The sequence below is a fragment of the Petaurus breviceps genome, unplaced genomic scaffold (assembly GCF_028583685.1).
Source record: "Petaurus breviceps papuanus isolate PSGF00001 unplaced genomic scaffold, PetGlider_PUasm1.0 90825, whole genome shotgun sequence".
NCBI classification, from domain to species: Eukaryota; Metazoa; Chordata; class Mammalia; order Diprotodontia; family Petauridae; genus Petaurus; species Petaurus breviceps.
Genome location: NW_027187353.1, coordinates 12,653,849 through 12,676,126, shown reverse-complemented (window position 1 = coordinate 12,676,126; position 22,278 = coordinate 12,653,849). Strand labels below are relative to the sequence as shown.

The 22,278-nt window shown below is 39.9% G+C and overlaps 1 protein-coding gene across 7 annotated transcripts in view; it reads right to left on the bottom strand.

The window, feature by feature from the left end:
- Positions 1 to 8,075: 8,075 nt before the first annotated feature.
- The window catches only part of CCSER2 (coiled-coil serine rich protein 2), a 137,835-nt gene continuing 123,632 nt past the window's right edge, over positions 8,076 to 22,278 (bottom strand). For 5 of the 7 annotated variants that reach the window (XM_069071346.1, XM_069071348.1, XM_069071349.1 and 2 more), the window contains one exon: positions 17,453 to 21,523. In XM_069071346.1, coding sequence (XP_068927447.1) covers positions 20,708 to 21,523 — 816 coding nt within the window. In that variant the 3' untranslated portion in view covers positions 17,453 to 20,707. Of the gene's footprint in view, positions 8,505 to 17,452; positions 21,524 to 22,278 lie in introns of those variants that run through there. The other 2 variants (XM_069071351.1, XM_069071350.1) reach the window with 2 other exon arrangements.

Below are 22,278 nucleotides of genomic sequence, written 5' to 3'. Positions count from 1 at the left end.
GTTAGTAGATACTTGGTGCTATTGTAGAGCATGGAAGGGGCAAGACAGAAGAGCCCCAAGAACAAGTCAGGAAGTGGATTTTATTTCCACGGGACTGCCAGGGTCACATACACAGATCAGACAGTGAGTTGGCATGGACAACGTGCCAGTTTTTGAAGAAATTACAATAGTCAGGTTAAGTAAGCTGAAACTACAATCAGTGATTGGTCAGTATATATTTGAATTTTCCCCAGCCCGAAAAGGTTTTCCCTAGGCTGAGGGACAGGGAACCTAGAATGGGCGGAGATGGGGAATATCTGGTAGGTGGGTAGGGTGGGCAGGGGAGGGGGAAGAATGGAGCAGGGATTTTATCCTAGGCTGAAATTCCTAATTAGGGGAGGGAAGGGTGGAGTTGTGCTGAAATGCCTTCTCACAGATCAATTAGGGGAAGGGAAGGGTGGAGTTGTGCTCAACACTATCAGAAATGCGTCCCAAGTCACCCGTGTGGGTTGTAGAGTTCTGAGTCTGGAAGAAGCAAGGGGCAAAAGTAGAGGGCTCCCAGGAAAAGGGGAGGGGGAAGTTGGAAAGCTGCTGGGGGGAAACCAGATCCTGGAGGCCCTGGGGATCTGGTACAATAATCAGATAATCAGGGTTCTGTATGCCATAATAACACTCAGACCTGGACAGGCAAGGAGTCCAGGAGTTCAGACCCCACCCCCCACAACTGTCCTGAAACCCTCTTCAGAGGTCCTGAAGAGACACACTCCAAACCTCAAAGATCCAAGGGAGTCTAACCCCATGAAGGGGTACCTTCGGCTCAGAAATTAAAGGGACCCAGAGAAAGACTAACCAGGGCTGACCAGCTCACCAGGAGGCAGAGTCTGGCCCTGGCCCAAAGCTCTAATTCAGGAACTAAAACTGGGGATATGATAGACCAAACAAGACACCAAGATTATAAAAAAATTATGGTAGATCTAGAGATTCCCACCCCACTCCAAAATCAACCAAACAAAACCAGCTTAGAAGGGAAAGTAGCTCTGTAAAAACTATAAGCAGAGATTCTAAAGAAAAAAACAGATTTTCCACAAAGACTATTTTTAAAGGAAAAAAAAAATCAGTACAACTGATAAGATATATTTTTAAAATTCCAAAAATATGTGCAACCTGTGACAGCTGTGGACCTCCCATCTCTGGGAAAAGATGGATTGGGGAGGGGGGGGAGGAGGGGCGCGGTCCTTCTCATATCTCTTCATTTGAGTCCTGCTTGATCTTCATATTTTGTTACATTCCCTTTTGATTTTTTGGTGTGTGATGGTTCTTTCCATTTGCATGGTTGTAGTTACTATATATATTTGTTTCTTGGCTTTGCTTACTCCCCTCTGCATCAGCTCATGTAAATCTCTCCATGCTTCTCTGTATCCATCAGACACAGCATTTCTTGCAGCACAACAGTATTCCATTCCATTCATGTATCACAATTTATTTGCCATACCCAATCAAATGACAACTACTTTTTCCCCCAAATTCTATTTTATCACAAAAAGTGTCGCTATAAATATTTTGGGGTGTATCTTATCAATAGTTTTCTTGAGGTATAAACCCAACAATGGGTTCTGTGATTCAAGGGTATGAACATCTTAGTTTTAATAAGACAAATAGCTATTAGTCTTAAATATATTTATAAATTGTTTATATATCTTGGATACCAAACTCTTAGATAAAATTAATACAGATATTTTTCCCCATTGGACCACTTTCCGTATCCTAGATGCATTAATTTTGTTATGCAGAAGCTTTTGCAGTTTCATGTAATCAACATTGTCCATTTATCCTTTGTAACTACCTCTAAGGCTTTTTTCTCTTCAGTCTTCAATTGGGCAGGATGGGCTGGGGGAGGGGAAGGGAAGGGAAGTCAGTAACAGAGATGCCAAAAAAAGAGGGCCAATGAAAGATTATTACTTTACATGCACAGAAGAGGACAGAAGGAAGCACAGACAAATAGGATAATTTGTGAAGTAACATATGGACTTTGTTTTTTTTTAAAGTAATCAGTATGAAAGGGAGATTAATGGTCCCATATGTGATCCTCTTTGCATTCTGTTGTGTGTATTAAATGTTAAATTGGGGGAGGGGATATTTAAATTCAGAATTTAAAAAAAATCAAAACAAAAAAGAAAGTCGGGGGAGGTGGCTGGTGAGAAGGAAAAAGTTCAGAGATGGGAATTAGAAGTGAAGCAGAAATGTCGATGATTCCATCATCTGTTATCCTCGGCAATAACAAACTACCTCAGGCCCCGATGGGCCAAATGAAAAAATAGATAACCTCAGCCACATAATAGAGAAACAGGCTTCTGTGAGGTCAATAACCCCATTCCACCCATCCTGGGCCTGGGCTGCCTGGTCCATGACACTGATTAGGTCAGTAATAATTGTACTGTTAATAATTAGAACCATCTTAGGTAACCGGCCCTCTCCTCTCCCTTTTCTCCAGTTCCTTGTCTGGGAAGCAAGGCCTTCTCCCAGGGTAGCATGCCCTGTTGAGGCAGATCATGGTTCCAGGAGCACAAGAGCAAAATTAAGGCAGATGGCTCTAACAGGCAGCTCAGTGAAGGTTCAGGATGAACCTTACCCTCTGTGACCTGGCCTGGCTTCCTTCTGCTCTAGGTTTATTCTTAGAGTCTAAGTTGGTTGATAAGCTCTCTGTGCATCCATTTTGGTTCCTCCAGATAAATCCCATTTTTCCTCCTTAGAGGCATTGTTTCCTCTTTTTTTCCCTCTTCAGTCTCCAGAATAATTCCTGAGCATCTCCCACCCCTCCTGGCCTGACTTCCTCAAGCATTTTAGTCCATAGAAGCTCACCTAGTTCAGGGAGGACCAGTGCCTCTGGTGTGAGTGCTGCTCAGCCACCTTTGGTCATCCAGCTCTCACCTGTGACCCCAAGAAGCTGTAGTATGTGCAGTGGCCACACCTTGGTAAAACTGTCTCAGCACATGGACTAAATGAGGCTGAGGGTAGCAGACAGGCCTCAAAGCCATCAGTGAGATAGGGGGATGTCTACCCAAACCCGTAAAGACGTCCCCCCCCCAAAAAAATGGACGGACGAGAACAATTTCTTCCAATGGGCCATGAAGGCAGCTGAAGCAGGCACTGTGGAGACTTAGAGCTTGACATCAGATACTGAGGATTCTGGGAGACAGAGTGAGGTGGATGACTTTGTGCAGCTCTGCTCACTTAAATCCAATTCATATGCATGATTCCATTGGTCATCTTTGAAAATGGACCAACAGAAATAATTGTATTAATGGATATGAGGATTGTTTAGCTCCCTAGAGTCCACCATAATTTGCTGCGTGCTATCTGCCTTCCTTATGGGGAACACAAATAAACCAGCTTCCTTAATCTCCATCACTAGAAAAGAATCGTCACTCCCCCTGGTGACTCAATATTATTTGGCATTAACTACATAAGATGGTTAGGATAACTCTAAGGGTTTCCATTTGGCTTTATCCACAGTAACATGATACTGAAAGGGCTCCCACAGATACTGACTCCTAAGAACCCTTAGCAGCCCTTCTCTCCATGGTCTGCCCACGTAGCCTCCTCTGAATGAAACAGGTATTGCAGGGATTTTTGTAGATGGCTCAAGCTTGGTAGGAGCCGAAGGATCCCTAGTTACTCTGGTGCTAAATTTACCGGTACAGTTTTACCAGTATCACCATGGGCTAGCCACCAATCGCTTTCTAAACCCTAGTTCTCAAGAGCCAAAGCCAAAGCTCCCCCAAGAGATATCACTGCCCTCTACCCATCTAAAAGGGCAGCAGGCTCAGTGACTTCTCCCATTCCCAGAGTGCTTATGCATACTTACAATGGTGTTTGCCCAAGCCACAGTTGTCCTCACCTCCTGCTCAAATTTCACCAATTGATCAGCCCACATCTGTATAGTTGTGTGGGGAGGAGGCCAATAACTAACGTCTGAAGCCATTCTGGGGGTATCTACCCAGGTGATTATATCTAATTCCCCACTGCAATCCCCTCTAGACAGACCATGGAGAGGAGGAGGCACTCAAACCCATTTCTTTTAACAACTTCATCCCCTCCATTGCAGATCCCCAAGGGGAATCAGCTATAATAGGAATTCATCTTTATGGGGTCTAGGTATGAATAACCCCCCATTTCAGTCACTCAAAAAAGGCGGTATCATTAATGAATTTTGCTGCCTCTGATCCAGCCTGTGAAAGTCAGCTGCTGGAGAGTCACCAAACCACCAGGAACCTTTGCTCCATTGTATCAGATTTCTGTTGGAATTTCTCCTGGTACAAAGCCAGTTCCTCAAAAGAGAAGGCCCACTCAACACTGCTCGCTGGGGCAAGGAATCACCTTCCTCTAGGGAGCAGAGAAGATAATTCTGGGGCTTTTTTTTTTTAAACCACTGGTGGGAGTTCAAAGTCTCTTCCTCATTTTCTCTTCCTCTTTCTCATTCTGATAGCTCTAATCTCAGCAGGAACTACAAAGTCTGGGTCAGAGAGTACCATGGTGAGCTTCTGGCTGCAGCCTCATTGCCTTGAGGAGAGATCCTTTCCCTCCTCCAGCCCCTACTGACCTAATGTTCTCTCTACCTTAGTGGGTATCTATTCCCTAACCCATAGAAAGGACTCCCCATACACGATCAAAAGGGTTTTTCAAGTGACTGAGTGCCACACAGTGTCCTGCCATCCAAATACCCCACCCTCCATATTTGTGTTACCCTTCCCACAACTGTGAGTCACAATTTTCATCCCAATTACCACCCACACCAGATGTTAGGGTTGGGCCTGACACCAACGCCCTGTTAGTTCAGGTTCAATGTAGAACAAAAAGAGAGACTCACAAGTCATTGGAATAGTTAAAAAATGGTGGTATGGTGGGGGCTCTGGACCGGGAATCAGGAAGACCTGAATTCGAATCCTGATCCAGATCCCTAATGTCTATGTTACCCTGGGCAAATCTCTTAATATCTGTCTGTCTCAGTTTCCTCAATTGTAAAATGAGGATAATAATAGCACCTATATCATAAGGTTGTTGTGAAGATCAAATGAGATCACATTTGTAAAGGGTTTAGTATACAGTAGGTACTTAATAAATGTTTGTTTCTTTTCATGATCCTGGCAGCTCCTTGACCGGCACTCTCAACCAAGTTTCCCTCCCTGAATTGCTCCAAATAGATCTCCGATAGAACAGCCGTGGCTCAGACTTGATCATTTCCAATTCACCTCTCTACTGCGTCTGCCTCCCCATCATCACAGATGATTCCTCACCATAATTCACCTAGAAATGGTTAACAGCTGCCAAGGTCTGTGACAGGAAGAATATAGATGTCTAAGGCTCTGGGGGTTTATAAGAAACCCTAGAAGGGGTAACTGACCAAAAAAATGGCTTTTAACAACTTCTGTTCCCACAGAAGAGCATACCTTTTGGCAATAAAGAAAAGTTTGTGGTCATTATGGACCCTCAAGGCATATAGAAATGTTGGAGTCCTCTGGGAACAATGAGAAATGAAACTTGAGGACAGACTTCAGTTCCCACTCTATGGTTTGGAAAGTGATATAATTAAGCTCTGTAAGAATTAGCATAAATATAACTAGGGAAGTTCCAACCAGGGTAGCGTGGGAAAGAAGCCGTCAATGAAGTAGAGATGAGAAGGGAGAGTATTCCAGGTATGGGGGACAACCAGTGACAAACACCTAGAGTCAGATAGGACTGATTTAATGAGTAGGGGAAAGTTTTGACCCTTTAAACTGGAATTTACAGAAAGGGTGCTTCATTCCAGCAGATATTGGGTACCTGAGTCTCATCTGGGTTAAATTTTGGATTATAAGATATTTAATTAATAAGTCTAATTATTAAATAAAACACAGCTTCTACATTTCTACACTTTTCTTTTTAACTGTGCCCTCATGTACTTGGGCTCCATCTCTCTGCCAACAATGATCTGCATGGGTTATCCAATATCTCTGACTCCCTTCAGAAATTATTTCCTAAAATTTCTTGTTACGAGGAATCTATCATAGTTTAAAAATGTCTTGGTGAATTGATTTGGGGCCAAAAGGGTCTCTTATTTTCAGTCAAATTGTCTCACTAGTTTCATATTTGTAAAATGTCCTTGACAATTTCCCTCCAAAACTATAAGGTCTTTGTAGTCTCAGCATAAACATTAATTTCTAAAGGAGGAAAGGTGATTTGGCACTTTCATTTTGTTCTTGAAGACTAGTTTGGAACAAACAAGATCACACTTTCATCTTATCATTAAACAAATTTAAAAAGGCACTCTATCTGGGTGAGGAAAAATACAGACAAAACTTCCTTTTTACACTTCTCCCTTGGTCATCAGGTACATTGGACACTTATGCATGCTTATTGCCCCCCATCTGACAAGGGGCAGGAAAAATTAGCTCAGCTTTGGGAAATACTAACATGGAAGAAAGTGAGTAAAGAATTAAGAACTGTCTAATTTGATCTGTTATTGTCATGCTGGTTTGTTTTTTTTTTTTTTATGATCGCTGCCTTCTCTTCCCAAGGGCTCATTTTGCCAACAATTCAAGTCAAATTCAATGCACTATGACAGTGGTTCCCAAAGAGGGGTCCCTACAGGGATCTGGGAGGTCAAAACCATTTTCATAATAATAATAAGACATTTCAATTTCTAATTTAGTAAATATTGACAGATATAACCCACATAAACAAAGTGCATTGGGGGTTTTCAATCATTTTTAAGAGTGTGAAGGGATCCTGAGACCAAAATTTTGAGAACTGCTGGTCTAGTTTATAGCCTTGATCCTCTACCTTTTTAAAAAATTAATAAATCAGAACAATATCTGCCATTCTCTTGTCCTAAAGCACCTCTCCATGAGCTACTGACAGGGACTCCTCCATTACACCCATCCATTCATTCAGGACCCTGCCATGTAAATTCATCTGGGCCTCATTAGAGCTAGAGCAGAACTTGGCAGCCATCACCTGACAGATAAGGCAACTGTGTCTTCTAAACACTTTGTTGTTGCTGTGGTTCAGCATTGAGTTGTGACCCTACATGGGGTCTTTTTGGCAAAGACACTGGAGTGGTTTGCCATTTCCTTATTAAGTGACTGGCTCAGGATCACACAGTGAACAAGTGTCTGAGGCCAGATTTGGACACAGCTCTTCCTGACTCCAGGCCCGGCGCTCTATCCACTGAGCCTCAAGCCAAGCCTCTGCATCGCTGGCTTTCTTGCTGTTCTCACGGACTCCGCCTCTCGTATCTCTTCTCTGGCCTCACATCTGCAAAGTTCAGCCTCTTCACCTCTACCCCCTAGATGCCTGACCCCTTTAAAGACTCAGCACTGATCCTGCCTTGGACAAGACTCCTTCCCTGGTCCCCTCCTCAGGCTCTAGTGTCTTCTCTCCAAGACTGCATAGTTCTATATGTACTCAGTTGTTTCCGTATGGTCTCTCCAACTCGACTGTGCGCTCCTTTACGGCAGGGACCCTGTATTTTACCTTTGTATCCCCAGTGTTTAGCCTCATTCCTGGCACATGGTGTTTAATAAATGTTTGTTGACTGACAAGTGACTTGCCCAAGGTCACCCAGGTAGGAAACAGCAGAGGTGAATTTTGAATTGAGGTCCTGTGAACTCCAAATCCACCATCGCAGTGCCCCTCATTATTACTTGAACATCTTGAACTTGAATTACTTGAAGCAGCTGGAGATGCTACTTGTCTGTCTCCTCACATATCTTGAGCTTTCACTTCCACTAACCATTTTTGCTCCTCTCACCATAGCCCCTTCTTATTTTCTTACTATGCTATTTGTCCTCTCTTGAACACCCTCCAGTTTATCAATGCCCTTCCTAAAATATGGTACCCAGAACTCATCACAGTATTCCAGATGTGGCTTGATAAAGGTTGAATACTGGGAGAATTTTTGTGAGAAATTGAAAGTTCACTCTTCTCTATTTTGCAGACAGAACTTTCTTCTCTTTCCCTAAAAATCAGAATATTTTCTCCTCTCTAGTCCTGTGGTACATTTTTCCCTTGTAGTCCTTGTTTTCTGCCAAGGAGAGGGAGAAGGAAAGTAGGGAAGATTTATTTTTGAAATAAATTTTATTGATATCTTTTTTTTAAAACATCATCTGAATTTCCCCCTGTATCTCCTCTCCCCCAGAGATCCATCCATATAACAAAGATTTTTTAAGTAGAAGAGAACAAAAGTCAACAAAACTGATTAATACATTGAAAAGAAAATCTTAAAACATACACAATGTTCCACTCTCATGGACCTCCCACTTCTGTAAAGGAGTGGGGCAAGGTATCTTCTTATAGTTCTTCTCTGGGACTAAAGCTGTTCTTTGTAATTTTGCAACGTTCACTTTTGGTTCTTCTATGGTGCTTTCTTTACATTCACACTGTTGTACCCACGGCATATAATGTTTTTCGGTGTCTGATTTCTTCACTTTGCATCAGTTCATATAAATCTTCCCATGTCGCTCTGTATTTAATTATATTTGTCCTATCTTAAAGCACAATAATAGTCTATTACAATCAAATACCACAAATGAACCATTCTCCCATAGAGAGGTATCTACTTTGTTTCTAGTTCTTTGCTAAAACAAAAAGTGCTGTAATAAATATTTTGGTCAATACAAGGCCTTTCCTTTTATCAAGGACTTGCTTGGGGTATATACCTACTAGTGGGGCCTCTGGGTCAAAGAGCATGGACATGTTAGCCACTCAATTTTCCTAATACTAAACTGCTTTCCAAAATGCTTGTATTAATTCACAGCTCTATCAATGATGCATTAGTACTGCTATCTTGTCACAACTCTTTTAACATTTACTATTTGTGTCTTCTGTCATTGTTGCCAATTTACTGGGTGAAAGCAGTGAAACCTGATGCTTGTTTTGATTTGCATTTCTCTTATTTGTAATTTGCTACATTTTTTCCATACAGCTGTTAAAAGTTTGCAATTCCTCTAACCACTTATGTACTGTATCTATTGGGTCTTAAATATTTCTTAGTTGTTCATATATGTTGAATACCTAATACTTAGAAAAATTCGATACAAATAGTTTCCCATTTGACCACTTCCCTTCTTATCCTGTATTTACAGCAGAAACTTTCAATTTTATGTAATCAATTTATTTTAACTTTTGTAATTACCTCTTGCCCTTGTTTGGTTAAGATTGTATCTCCCACCCACAGAGGTGAAAAGTATGAGATAGCTTTCTCCACTAATCTTCATGGTATTTTAATGATTACTGCCAACTTGGGCAATCATACCCAGCAGTTCCTTCCTTATCTTAGGACAGAATGAATGGGGTCCTCCTAATTCTAGTGCCTTCTCTCTGTTATTTCCTATTCATCCTGTATATGACATATTTGTACACATTTGTTTACATGGTGTCTCCCTCATTAGATTGTGAACTCCTAGAGAGCAGAGACTGATTTTTTGCCTTTCTTTGTACTCCCAGTACTAAGCACAGTGCCTGGAATGTAATAAGTACTTAATAAGTAATTATTGACTGCTCTCTATATTCCTATTTATAAATAAAAGGTATGATTATTCAAAGAAAAAATGAGAGGCAAGATTTCAGCTGGGCCATGAAGAATAAGCATAGTGGGCAAAGAGGAATGAGGAAGACTGCCAGCAAAGGGAGATACTGAAGGTGTGTGTGTGAAAGAGACAGAGAGAGAGAGGGAAAGGGGAGTTTGGGTAGAGAGGGAAGAGGGAGGAAGGGAAAGACATGTGGCATAGAAACCACAGAATGGGAGAAATGCCAGAAGGATAGGAATAAGCAAACAATGTTCCAATTAAAAAAAAATAAAAGGAAGATTTAGGAATCTGTCAACAAATTAGTTTTGAGAGCATTTAGAAAAGAAAATGGTAATCACTGGGTACTAGCATGGGTTCACTAAGAACAAAGTCTCATTTCCTCTTTTTATTAAAATTAAGACTACTAGTTTTGCTTTTTGAGGCCAAACAAAATAGATCTAAGCCTTTTCCCCATCACAATCTTTTAAATACTTAAAGACAACTCTCAAGCTCTCACCATCCTCTGATCTAAGTCATGAGGAAGACTCTTCGAATGTTGAATGTATCACACATTGTGATTTTAGTATCTGCTTGTGTTGAATTGAATTAAATGATAGCAATATTAGGTACAGCGGCAGTATGCACTGCATGCCTGAAATACACTTCCTCCTCAAAGAATCCCTCTTCCTTTATAATGCAACTTAAATATCACCTTTTACAGAAAGCCCTTTCCTTCTGGATCTTACCTCCCCTCTACCCCCATGCTTGTGCTCTCCCCCCCCCCAAACTACCTCGAATTTATTCTCCATACACAGTTACATATGTATTTTCCCACATATTAGAAAGTAAGCTCCTTGAGAGGGTAGATTGTTTTATTCTTGTATTTGCATTCCCACAGTCTAGCCAAATGCCTGGCATAGAGTAGATGCTTAATGTTTACTGATTGACATATAAAAGTTTATCTTCATCCCCATTAAATTTTGCACAAAAAGATGAAGTTGCAAAAAACTCTCAAGTATGAGACATAGAGAGATCTGCCTACTTGAGTTTATGTGAAAAAGGCCTAGGGGTTTTAATTGTCTACAAGTTCAATATGAATCAATACTGCTGTGTCTGCCCAGTTAATGCAGTCCTAGACTGCAGTAATAGTTGCTAACAGTCTCATGGTATTCTGTGTTAGTCTAACTACACCTGGAATACTGTATTTACATCTGAGCACTACATTTTAATGACACTGACAACTGGAACACATGTTGAAAAGATTAAAAATTATGTCACATCTCTGAATATTCAGAGTTGGCCCATCGTTCAAGGCCCAATTCAAATTTTGACTCAGTCGCACTTTTTCTGGATCCATATTTACCCCTTATGCATGAAAATACAAACTAGGGTGGATCTGTGGGCTTACTGATGAGGATGCTCCCTCTGATACCGATCACGACCCAGCCCTGCCTGCTCCTCCAGTACAATCCTTGTAGGCTGTCCTGTGTCATCCATCAGCTCGCCCCAGAGCAGGAGGGAGTGTCACACAACATGCTGCTGGAAGCTCTCCTTTCTTTTTCTTGACACTGCAAAGAATAGCAGTACATGTGCGTTGCCCAGTGGTTATCTCTGCTCAGGAAATTGGAGCTTAAATGATGCGCACACAGTCACTGAGCCCAATTGGAATCCACATCTTCAGACCCTAAAGCCAGCACTCATTCTACTAAACTACACTATAGCAGACTGAAGGCTGTTGTTTGTCCTTCCTTCTGGAAGAGGATGGTGACATCAGGGAGGTGGTGCCATGACATGCAAGTGAACTGAATTTAAGGGAGGGATGCTCCTTTATTAGTGGGGAGTTAGACAAAGTGAATCAAGGTCCTTTCCAACTTGGAAATCCCATGAATCTCCTAGGAGGCAGGGGGCTTGACTATTTTTCTCCTTTGTGAAAAAAAAGTATAAATCTCTCTATTTAACCTTTATTGATGAATAGATGGTTAGACAGATAAGACAAAATTAAATAAATTCTTAACTCCCAATGCTTCATGTTTCAGTCTTAATGGTTGAAGAACCCCAGACTTCCTTAGTCTAGAGATGAGATGACACGGGGTTCAGGGGGGATAAGAATGAGTATCAAGAGAGGAATTGATTTATGGAATAATTTAACTTTGCAAAGTGCCTTACATAATCTCACCGACTACATAACAACATTGTTTAGATGTTATCATCCCCATTTTATAGACAGGGCAGTGTGCCTTAGTGGAAAGAATGGTACATTTGCAGTCAGAGGGCTTCTGTTCCAATCTCACCTCTATGATCATGGGCAAGTCAAATAAACTGTGTGAGCCTCAATTTCCATCTCTGCAGAGACAGTGTTAGACCAGATGACATGAAGGGTTCTTTTCAGCTCTAATGATTCTATAATGAAACTGAGGCTTAAAAGGATAGTGACTTTTCCTATAGTCCAAAGCTGAATCTACTCTACTAGGCTATGCTGTCTCTCCTCAACAGCTTTAAATATCTAAAGCGTTGTTAGCTGGAAAAGAATTAGGCTTTTTCCATACCTTAGCCAGGTGGTTCACTAAATAGAGCATTGGACTTGGAGTCAGAAGAGTTTGAATCCTACCCCCAAATACTTGTTGGCTATGTGACCATGAATAAGCCACTAGACCTCTTTCAGCATCAGTTTCCTTAGCTGTAAAATGGGAATAATAACAGTTCCTGCCTCGAAGGGTTGTTGTGAGAATTAAACTAGAGAACATATGTAAAGGGCTTGGCAAACCTTGAAGATCTATATAAAGACTAGCTATTAATATCTCCAGGGGGCTCTTAGTTCTACTAAGACCAAATGGGTGGAAATTACAGGGAGGTAAATGTATGCTCAACATACAGAGAAACATTCTAATACCTAGAGTCACATAAAAATGGAACAGAATTTTTTTGTGACTCAGGGGGATGACGGTAACTTGTTTTCAGGTATTTGAAGACCTTTATTTGGAAGAGGGATGCCATTTGCTCTCCCTGCACTAGAAGATAAAATTAGGAGCAATGACTAGCAATGGCAAGAGTAGGCCTGGGGGAAAGACAAAAAATTCCTAACAAGGATATCAAAAAATAGAATGGCTGCTTCAGGAGGTAATGGGTCCCCCTTGTTGGAGGTCTTCCAGTAGAAGCAGAATGTGGAGGGGGGATTCTTTTTCAGGGGCAAATCAGACTAGATAGCTTCTGAGGTCCCTTCCAGTCACGAGATTCTATGAAGCAGTAAGCTCTCCATCTTTAAGAGAATTCAAGGAGAGGATACACGGATACTTGTCAGAGAAGCTCCTTTATTAGTGGGGAGTTAGACAAAGTCCATCAAGGTCTCTTTCAGCCAGTAAATCCCATGAATCTCCTAAGAGGCAGGGGGCTTGACTATTTTTCTCCTTGGTGAACAAAAGAAGTATAAATCTCCCTATTTAACCTTTATTGATGGAGATGAAACAAAATTAAATGAATGAATTCTTACTCCCAATGCTTAATGTTTCAGTCTTAATTATTAGCTGTTCACAACACGGAGTAAGACATTCCCTTTCATGGTACTAGGAAATATCTGAAAAATCCACCTTCACAGATGATGTGCAGTTTCATTTTGCTAGTTCTTTTGTCTTAGTCCTGGCAAGAGCTTATCACTGGTTAGTATTTCTTAGGATTTCTAACCCTGGTTCTTATCTAATCAATGCTTGTTGAATTAAATTGAATAGAAAACATGCTTACAAATTGTCTTGATGGCAGCCTCTATTCTTAGGACACTGGGATTCTTTCCTACCATGAGAGTATTCAAAGCTAATGGGGCAATCCTATAGCACATAGGACATGCATGAGTTGAATCCCTCTTGGGACATGGATTTCAGTGGAGATTCACTACATACCTTAGTCATGGCCATGTTGTCCACACTGATGCTTGAGGCTGAGCTCCAGGGGGTGAAGCAGAAATTTATACAAACAAGTTAGGTTTTGATAAGGAAGGCAAGATACAAAGGACTTGGGAAAGAGGGTCCCATTTTGAGCTAAATAGGTTGGAAGGAGGTAGATCAGCAAAGGCTTCATGGAGGAGGTAGTGCGGCACCTGAAGTGAATCTTACAGGAAAAGCATGACTGTACTTGATGGTGCCAAAGACAGGCCACAAGCCGGGAATGGAGGACGGTCTCTCTTTATGGAGAAGGCAGAACAACAATATTGAGGAATGTTAACTGGAGGAGGAATATGACTTGAAGAGTCTACTTTGGCTGGAATGTAGTGTGTGAAAGAGCATGACATACAGCTGCGAAGGTAAGCAGCAGCCAAACTGGGAAGAGTTGTTAATGGCAAGCTAAGGAATTTATCTGCATCTATATGGAACTACTGAAGCTTTGTTTGTTTTGTTTTTTAAAGCAGGTTAAGTGACATGATCAGACCAGCACATTAAGAACACTAGCAATCAGCACCACTATCATACTTCAAGGTTTTACAAAGTGCTTTTTCTTTTTCACAGCTATGAAGCAGGTAAACCAAGTATTAACCACATTTTACAGATGAAGACTCAGGCTCAAAGAGCTTAAATGATGCGCACACAGTCACTGAGCCCAAAATGGAATCCACATCTTCAGACCCTAAAGCCAGCACTCATTCTATTAAACTACACTATAGCAGACTAAAGGCTGTTGTTTGTCCTTCCTTCTGGAAGAGTATGACATCAGGGAGGTGGTGCCATGACATGCAAGTGAACTGAATTTAAGTAAGGGAGGGATGTTCAAAGTCACCAGCCTCACTTTCTCCTCTTATCAATCAGGACAACTGGAGATGGCCCAGTGGGAGACCTAGGCCTTTTCAAGCTAAGGTCTTTCCTGGGTCTCAGTCTGACTGAGGAAATGCCCATTCAGACTAAAGATGGACTAAGGTTGAATGTGCAGCCTCACGCAATGTCTTCCAGTAAAAGCTGCATGAATACTTGACAGGTATGTAGCAGAAAGGATTCTTGTTCAAACACATGTTGTGGTAGATGGCCTCCAAGGTCTCTCCCAACTCTTCTGGGATTCTAAATGGAAAGAAACTGGAAGTGCACAGAATGGAATTAAGATGTTATTACAATAGTCTAGATTCTGAAATTAGGTAGTGGCAGCAAAAATAGCAACGTAGACACAAGATATTGTGGAGAGAGAACTAGTGGCACATGTTAGAAACTGGTTGGCTATTGGAAGTGATGGATGACAGAAAACCTGGAAATCAAGTAGTGGCATCAAAAAAAAGTTGAGAAACACATTTGTGGAGGAAAGATGAGGCAACTAAAAGTGTCAGAGTACATCAACTGCTGGACTTGGGAGTCAAGAAGGTCCGAGTTCAAATCCAGCCTCAGACATTTATTGGCTGTGTGTGGGACCCTGGGCAAGTCACTTCACCTCTCTCTGCCTTGTTTTTCTCATCTGTAAAATGAACATAATAATATGCACCTACTTCTCAGGGTTACTGTTAGGATCAAATGAGATATACGTAGAGCACTCTTGCAAACTTTAAATTGTTATATAAATGCTATCATTGGCATAATCATCATCATCGTTACTACTATTACTGTCATTAGGTTTTAGGTTTGAGACTGGTAAGCTTGAGGTGCAGGTAGGACATACATATGGAGGTTTTAGCAGTTAAAGATGCAAGACAGGACATCAGTGGAAAGACCGATTCTATATATTTAAGCTGGGGAGTCATCCACGAAGATAATCATACCCACAAAATGCAATCAGGCAAAGGAAAAGACCACATGTTCTCTCCCTTGGGACTAAAGATAGTCTTTCAGCTGAATTATTTAAAACTGGGCATAATAGCAACATTTGATCGATAGGATCGGATTCAAAATGATCATTGTGGGTTAAAATGATAGCCTCACTACACCTAAGAAGATGAAACTTAATAGGTATAAAGTTCTACACTGGGCTCAAGGAATCTTCTCAAGCACCGGTTAGGAGAAATGTGGCTGGCAATGAGTATTTCAGTGGTCAACAAACTCTAAATGAGTTAAAGTATTATATGATAACCCCCAAACCTTATCTCATTGTATAGACCCATCGTTAACCCTAATTTCTTAATAAATGCTTGTGGGTTGGACGAGATACAGTGCTTACTATGTGCCAACCACTACACTAAGCACTTTAGTTATTATCTCACTGGATGCTCATGACCCTGGGAGGTAAGGTGCTATGATCATCCCGTTTTACAGGTTAGGAAAATGAGACAAACAAGTTAAATGACTTGCTCAGGGTCACACAGCTAGGAAGTTTCTGAGGTCAAATTTGAACTCAGGTCTTCCTGGTTCCAGGACTGTGATACAACACAAAGACCAAAATGGCAGCTTCTGTCAACAAGGTGCTGACATTCCATCACAGGAAACAATGTGGACATACAGATGTACCAGAAGTATACAAAATAAGTGAATACAAGATCACAGGAAGTAGGAGGGGGAGCATTAACAACTAAGAAGACCCAGCAAGGCCTCATGGAGATGATCCTTGAGCTGGATTTTGAATGAAACAAGGGGTTGTCAGAGGCAGAGGTGAGGACAGAATGCTCCAGGGAACAGATATAGATGGAAGACAAAGGAACAGTAAGGTCAGTTTGGCTGGACAAGAGGACATGAAAGGGAGTAATAACCAAGGTTGGAAAGGCGAGGCTGGAGCCTTCATTGTTGTGAGGGGCTTTAAATGCCAAGGAGAAGAATTTATATTTGACTCGGAGGTCACAGGGAGCCAGGGCTTAATGAGTTCACACATGTGCTTTCAGATACAACTGGCAGCTTTAAGGGAGATGGAGTGGAGAATGGAGGAAGAACAATTCAGAGTACTCTGCAAAGCCTGATCTAGGGTGATGGCTGTGTGAGCGGAGAGATGAGGTAAGATGCCGGAAATGTTTCAGAAATAACCTTCACTACTTGGGTTTGATCAAATAAGAGATCAGATTTTCTGACCTTTTTTTAAAAAAATCCTTAGTTATAACTTTCCACCATCAAACCATTCCTCCCTTTCAAAAAGTCCAATTGAGAATGATGTATAGGTCAGTTTTATTACATTATTTCCAAAATAAAATGTCTTCCAGTGGAATTTCCTTAAAACTTTCTGCATCCCTTTCCACACTTTGATGTGAAATTATTTACATTTTCAAGTCTGGGTTTCCAAAAAGTTTCCTTTCTTTTTTAGTCTGAGAGTGTCTTCAATTCCACCATGAAAGTCCTCCTCCAATCCCATACAATGGCCCAACAATGACCTAAGTCCATGAAGAAAATCAGCAGAGTGTACATTCATTTGGGTCCTAATGTGCTGGAAAGGCTCAGGTGATGGAAAGTGACAAATGTTGTCTTCACAAGCAGCCAAGAGGCTCATCGACAGAAGGCTGGGCAGCAGTAACTAAGATTTTTGGCCTCAGCAACTTCCAAAAGGCAGCAACTTGCATTGCTGGAGGGAAGACTGACAGTAATAAAATAATTACTGACGTTCTAAAATATGTAAATAATTCCCTGTTATAGTTTCACTCATCATCCTTTTTCCTTATTCCATTGTGCTTTGTGAATGAGAGAAGTTAAAGGGAAACTGTTTTTTTCTTACATGGCATTGTGATCTGGGTTTCTAAAGCTTACGTTTAAGCCTGACTCTCACAAGAATTTTTCTAAAACTGGTAGTAAATAGGTGTTTTATCCCAAAGGGAAACTGAAGCACTAGGTGCTGAGTAAGTTGGAGCAGAAGCAGACCCAGGCACTGCGATTTCCTGACTCCTGACATCATCACTACTACAAAAAAGGAAGTACCCATACCAGTTCAGGAAAATCAAACTAAAACCCCAGGTTTTTTTGGTCATCATTTTAGTCCTGTGATTAAAAACCAAACCAAAAACCCTTAAAAGTTCCAAATAAACCATGAGCAAATGTTAAGAGAAAAGGGTGATATTTATAATTATACATTTTATTTTTATTCACTATAGCAACACTTTCAAGAAAGAGTCTTTACATAAGGGTTTTCTACTTTACAAGCAAATTGCAATATACAGTATATACTCTGAATGGATTTTTAAAAAAAGACAAAGGGGAAAACAAGCACTGAAAGTATTAATGGTGGTATTTTTGTCTTATAGCTAGCATGGAACTTAAGACTTTAAATAATAGAATGTTACTGGACTTGGCATTCTGTTTTTATGGTGATCATCTGACATCTAAGGAGGCAGTGAAGCAGCTTTATCACAGCAGTGATTAGAAATATACTGCATGTTTCTTTAATGACAAAATTTAGATTGTTTTTAAATTTAAACTTTCCATAATGTATCAAAACTCATGCTGCCACATTGAAATGAAAGAGACAATATGGAAGGCCCATTTGAAAATGAACTTTGAGCATAAGAATTAAGAAAATATAATGTGGTTTTCTCCAGTCCCCCTCCACAGTAGCGTTATTAAATCCATGAGGAATTTCAAAATGTATTTATGAGACATTCATGCATGCCACTGTATCTACCCCCAAAGAATCCAATCCCTTTAGCAGCATGAAAAATTGTGAATTTGTGCAGGCTTACTAATTCTCATTTCAACTGTGTTTAAGGATCCTAAAGTACATTCCAGGTGAATAAGAAATCAAGGAAATGATGACTGTCCTCACAAATTGAGATTGTACATCTAATCTGGAGTATACTAGACTATGGGAGTATGTATAAGTGGCAGTCAGAGGAAAGAAAAAGTTTGTGTGGTATGTTATCAGGTCAAAAACATGGGAAAATAAAGGAACATCCAAAGAAAATGTAGTGAAAAAGTGACATGGGATGTGGTAGAATAGCTTTGTTCAGGGCTGTACAGATGCCTTCAAACAGCAACATTACAGGGAGATTTATTTCAAACAAACAAAAATAGTCACGTACAACAGGAGGCTTTTTTGATTACTTTAGGCACAACTCTAAGCAATAAAGCTCATTTAAAGTGCAAATCTGATTTTTTTCCTTGTATTTTTTCACTTGTTAAAATAGTTAATAAAGGCTCTCATCCCTATTCAAATATTTTGAACAGTAGTCTCATTCTCCTGAAAATATTGCACAAATGAAAATAACAAAAAGAAAAATGCAAATGGGCTTCAGCAATGATTACCATTTGAAGCATTCTAAAAGATTTAACTACCTAATGCTCTAATCAATGCTTTTAAAGTCATCTGCACCTATACAAGTATTTTTAATTTTCATAAAGGAAAAGACAAATCTTTTCCAGACTTTAAGCCCCAAGAGCTTGTCTCCATTAATGAACATTAAGAACATTAAGGTGCCTTGCTGATAGGTCTGATTACCCTAAAATGACCATAATGGATATTATATCAGGAACCTGCTGTAATAGTGGTGTTTCTCATTAGAATTTATGACAAAGGTAAATCCATTTTTGAGGGGTTGTGTGTATGTATATTTGTTGTTATCAGGAAGGCCTAAACACATGTCGCTCATATATTTTCAAAAATGTGCATGTGAATGGTTTTCTGACAATTCAGAATGAAAGATGAATTAGCAAGCTTGGGGACAAGTTGAATTTTATAATTTCAAGTCAAAAAAAGACATACATTTGCCTATTTTCTTTCCAAAGGGATAGTTATTTCTCATCAGTATATTATTATTAAAGGAATCACTGGAAATACATGCAACTGATTTCCTGGCCATATTCCCTTTAATTAGTGGTCAGCAGGTACAAAACAAATAAAAAAACCTGACCCAATGTTTCTGGGCTATCCACAGCACTTTGTAATGGTTACCTCTCTTGGAAAATATTACTCCAGACTGATGCCATTAATGGAGAAATACAAAAGGAAATCTGTAGCCTGATGGCACGCAAACACCACTAGATCTGTGCATGCACTAACTTCTCAGTCCCACAGCTGCCTTGTAAAAGAAAAAAAAGTAACTGAGAGCATCTGTCAAACATTTTAGTAAAAGACTCTTCCCTCCCCAGAACTGGTTCTTGCACAAACCCTCCTCAATTTCAAATCACCTTCCAAAAAATTTTTCGCTCATGTGCACACCCCCATATAAACAAGGAAGAAAGCTAAAAAGCATAGAAAAGCAAAATCAAAGCTCTTAAGAGTACCAGCTCTTCTCATGATATCATGGGCTTGCTTAAAGCAAATCTGTGATTTTTCTCAAAATATTACTTATTAAACACAAGTTTTATTATGCAAAATAGTTTTAAATCCCTATACATACATCAAAGTTTTGTGCAAACATTTCAAGTCAGGTACTTCAGAGTCTTCTGATATTAGCAGAAAGTCAATAAATACAAATATTACAATAAAGTTAAAAGACCTAATTTAAAATATATTATGTAGAACCTTAAACACTGGTATCATGAATCCTTAACCTTATAAATTCAAGACTCAATCACCAGCAAAACTCTTAGCATCTTCAAGTTTTGCAAGCAGATGCATCTTCAGTTCCATTTCCAAAATTTACCCAGTAACAACATCAATTGAACATAAAAATTATGCCAATGAGATGTTACAGCAATGCATAGATGTTTACACATAACATGATGCCGCCCTTCAACCTGGGAGATTTGTCTGATACCCAGAGAAGGCCAGGGAAGATAAGCCTTGATAAGATTTGTTGATTTTTTGCAAGAGAAAAATATAACATACATTAGTAACCTGCCAAAAAGCTTGAGCTCTTTAGATGGCCATGGAGGTTTTACAGAGGCCTTTCAAATACAGTACGAGCCAATAATCTGCTTAGATATGTGCATTTCCACCAACATCTCTAGCCTTTTAAATAGGGGTTATATTCAAAGGTTGGGGTAAACAAAAAAGACTCACATTTTAAATAATCATGATTAATAAGAGTTATAAAAAAAGGACTATGTCAGTAAACCATACAGCTTGAATATTTAGGGGAATACTGTGGTAAAGCATAAATTTTCTGTAGGGAGTAACAAACTGAAGTTTCTTCTGCAGGCCTCTGAGATGGATAAGCAAACGTGTGTTTACCTGAGACAATGAATGTTCAGACGGCATAGGCTTCAACTAGGGTCATAGAGTTGAATAGGCAAACTAATCGAAGCTTTGAAGTTTTAATATCAAGACTTGCAGGCTTTTTAATAGTGCCTTCACCATGGGAATCAGATGTATGTAAAAACAATCATAGAATGAACAAATCTTTCCAAAGAAACGGGCATGTGATGATTATGTCCTTAATGTATCTTTGGCTTCGGGAGACGAGAATACCGTTTAGAGGTCAAACAATCCCCAGAGTGGAAATTGGCAGTTTGATGTTGCATGATCTCTTTTCTTTGTGTCAGTGGCCTTGGGATGTTTGTCTTGCCTTGGAAGTTCTGAGGCTCTTGTCTGGGACTGCTTATTATTTGCTTCTGTTTAAGAGAGGAGACTGAAGGTGGGCGAAGTTTAGAAGCCTTCTGATTCGGCTTACTTATTAAGCTTGTCTGACTCGTCGTTTGAAGTTTTTCTGCATTACATGTTGTTAACTCTGATGTCTTGCAAGCTGTTGGTCTATAGTGAGATGATTCAGAAATGGTCCCTGGACAAGGTACCAAAGAATTCTTGACTGATGGCTTTTGAAGCTGCAAGGCCTTTGGATGGGTAGTACCAGCTGTGGGCAAAGGCTGGTTTTTCGCAGCTTTCTGAGCTTGGTCTTCTCCTGTACTCACTTGGAAAGAGGGTGCAGATTCCAGTTCATTCATTTTATTACCAGTCAACTGATTAGGCTTTGAAACATTCCCTGTCATACTCAGGTGTTCTTCAGAAGGTATATTCGTAGCAAATTCCTTCTTAATTAGTGGTGATTTTAATGACTGGGGCAGTTCTGCGAGGCCATAATCACTTTTTTGTTGAAAATCATCTGCAAAACTTTCATTTAGACTTTCAACATCCTGATGTAAGCCCACAATAGGACTTTCACTGTGGGCCTCGATGTGTTGTGGCTTTATTAGCTTTCCCTGGGCGTGGTCTGTGGGCCTGGGAAGGTTGCTGGAAGGCTGTAGTACTTGAGGCTGTCAAAATGAAAAACAACATTAACCACAGTAAACTTCAAAAGAAATATACTCAGTATTAGATCCAGGTTGTGTTGATCTGGTGTGTTTAATGTAGCTTGAAAGCTTGAATATGCTTTTTGTGCTTAAAAAAAAAAAACTGACAAAACCATAAGTGAATTCATGAAACATACAAGAAGAGTGATTATGCAAACAAAAAGTTATGCTGGCTGAAAACTTCAAAGAAATTCCCAAAATAATCAGGAAAAGGGACAAGTTTAGTGACGGACACTATAGAAAAATTTTTGTTCCATAATTATATTTTAATAGATCTAAGTGGAGACAAGAGCTCCTAGCTAACTGATTTCTTTAGTATTATCACCCTATGCATTTGTGTTTAATCAATTCAAAGTAGTCAATTTACTTAGCACAATTATAAACATGACCACCTCCTCCCCCTTGGAAAGCATTTTATGTATACTAGTTGTGTCTGAGTTTGGAATTGTGTTAATCAGCAAATAAACAAGGTTTAATGAAGATTATGTGTCAGGTAAAAATTTATTTCAGTGCAATACAGGTGGATAAATCTACTCTACTTTCAATCTTCCCAATGAAAACATTTGGAAAAAAACATTTTCAAAGAGTTCTTTACCCTGTCTGTGACTATGACAATTTATGCATATCATGTGGTCATAAGACATCCATACCTAATCATAGACAAAGCTTCCTTTGGATGGCCAAATATTTCCTATCCACAGAGAGAGAAATATTTCATG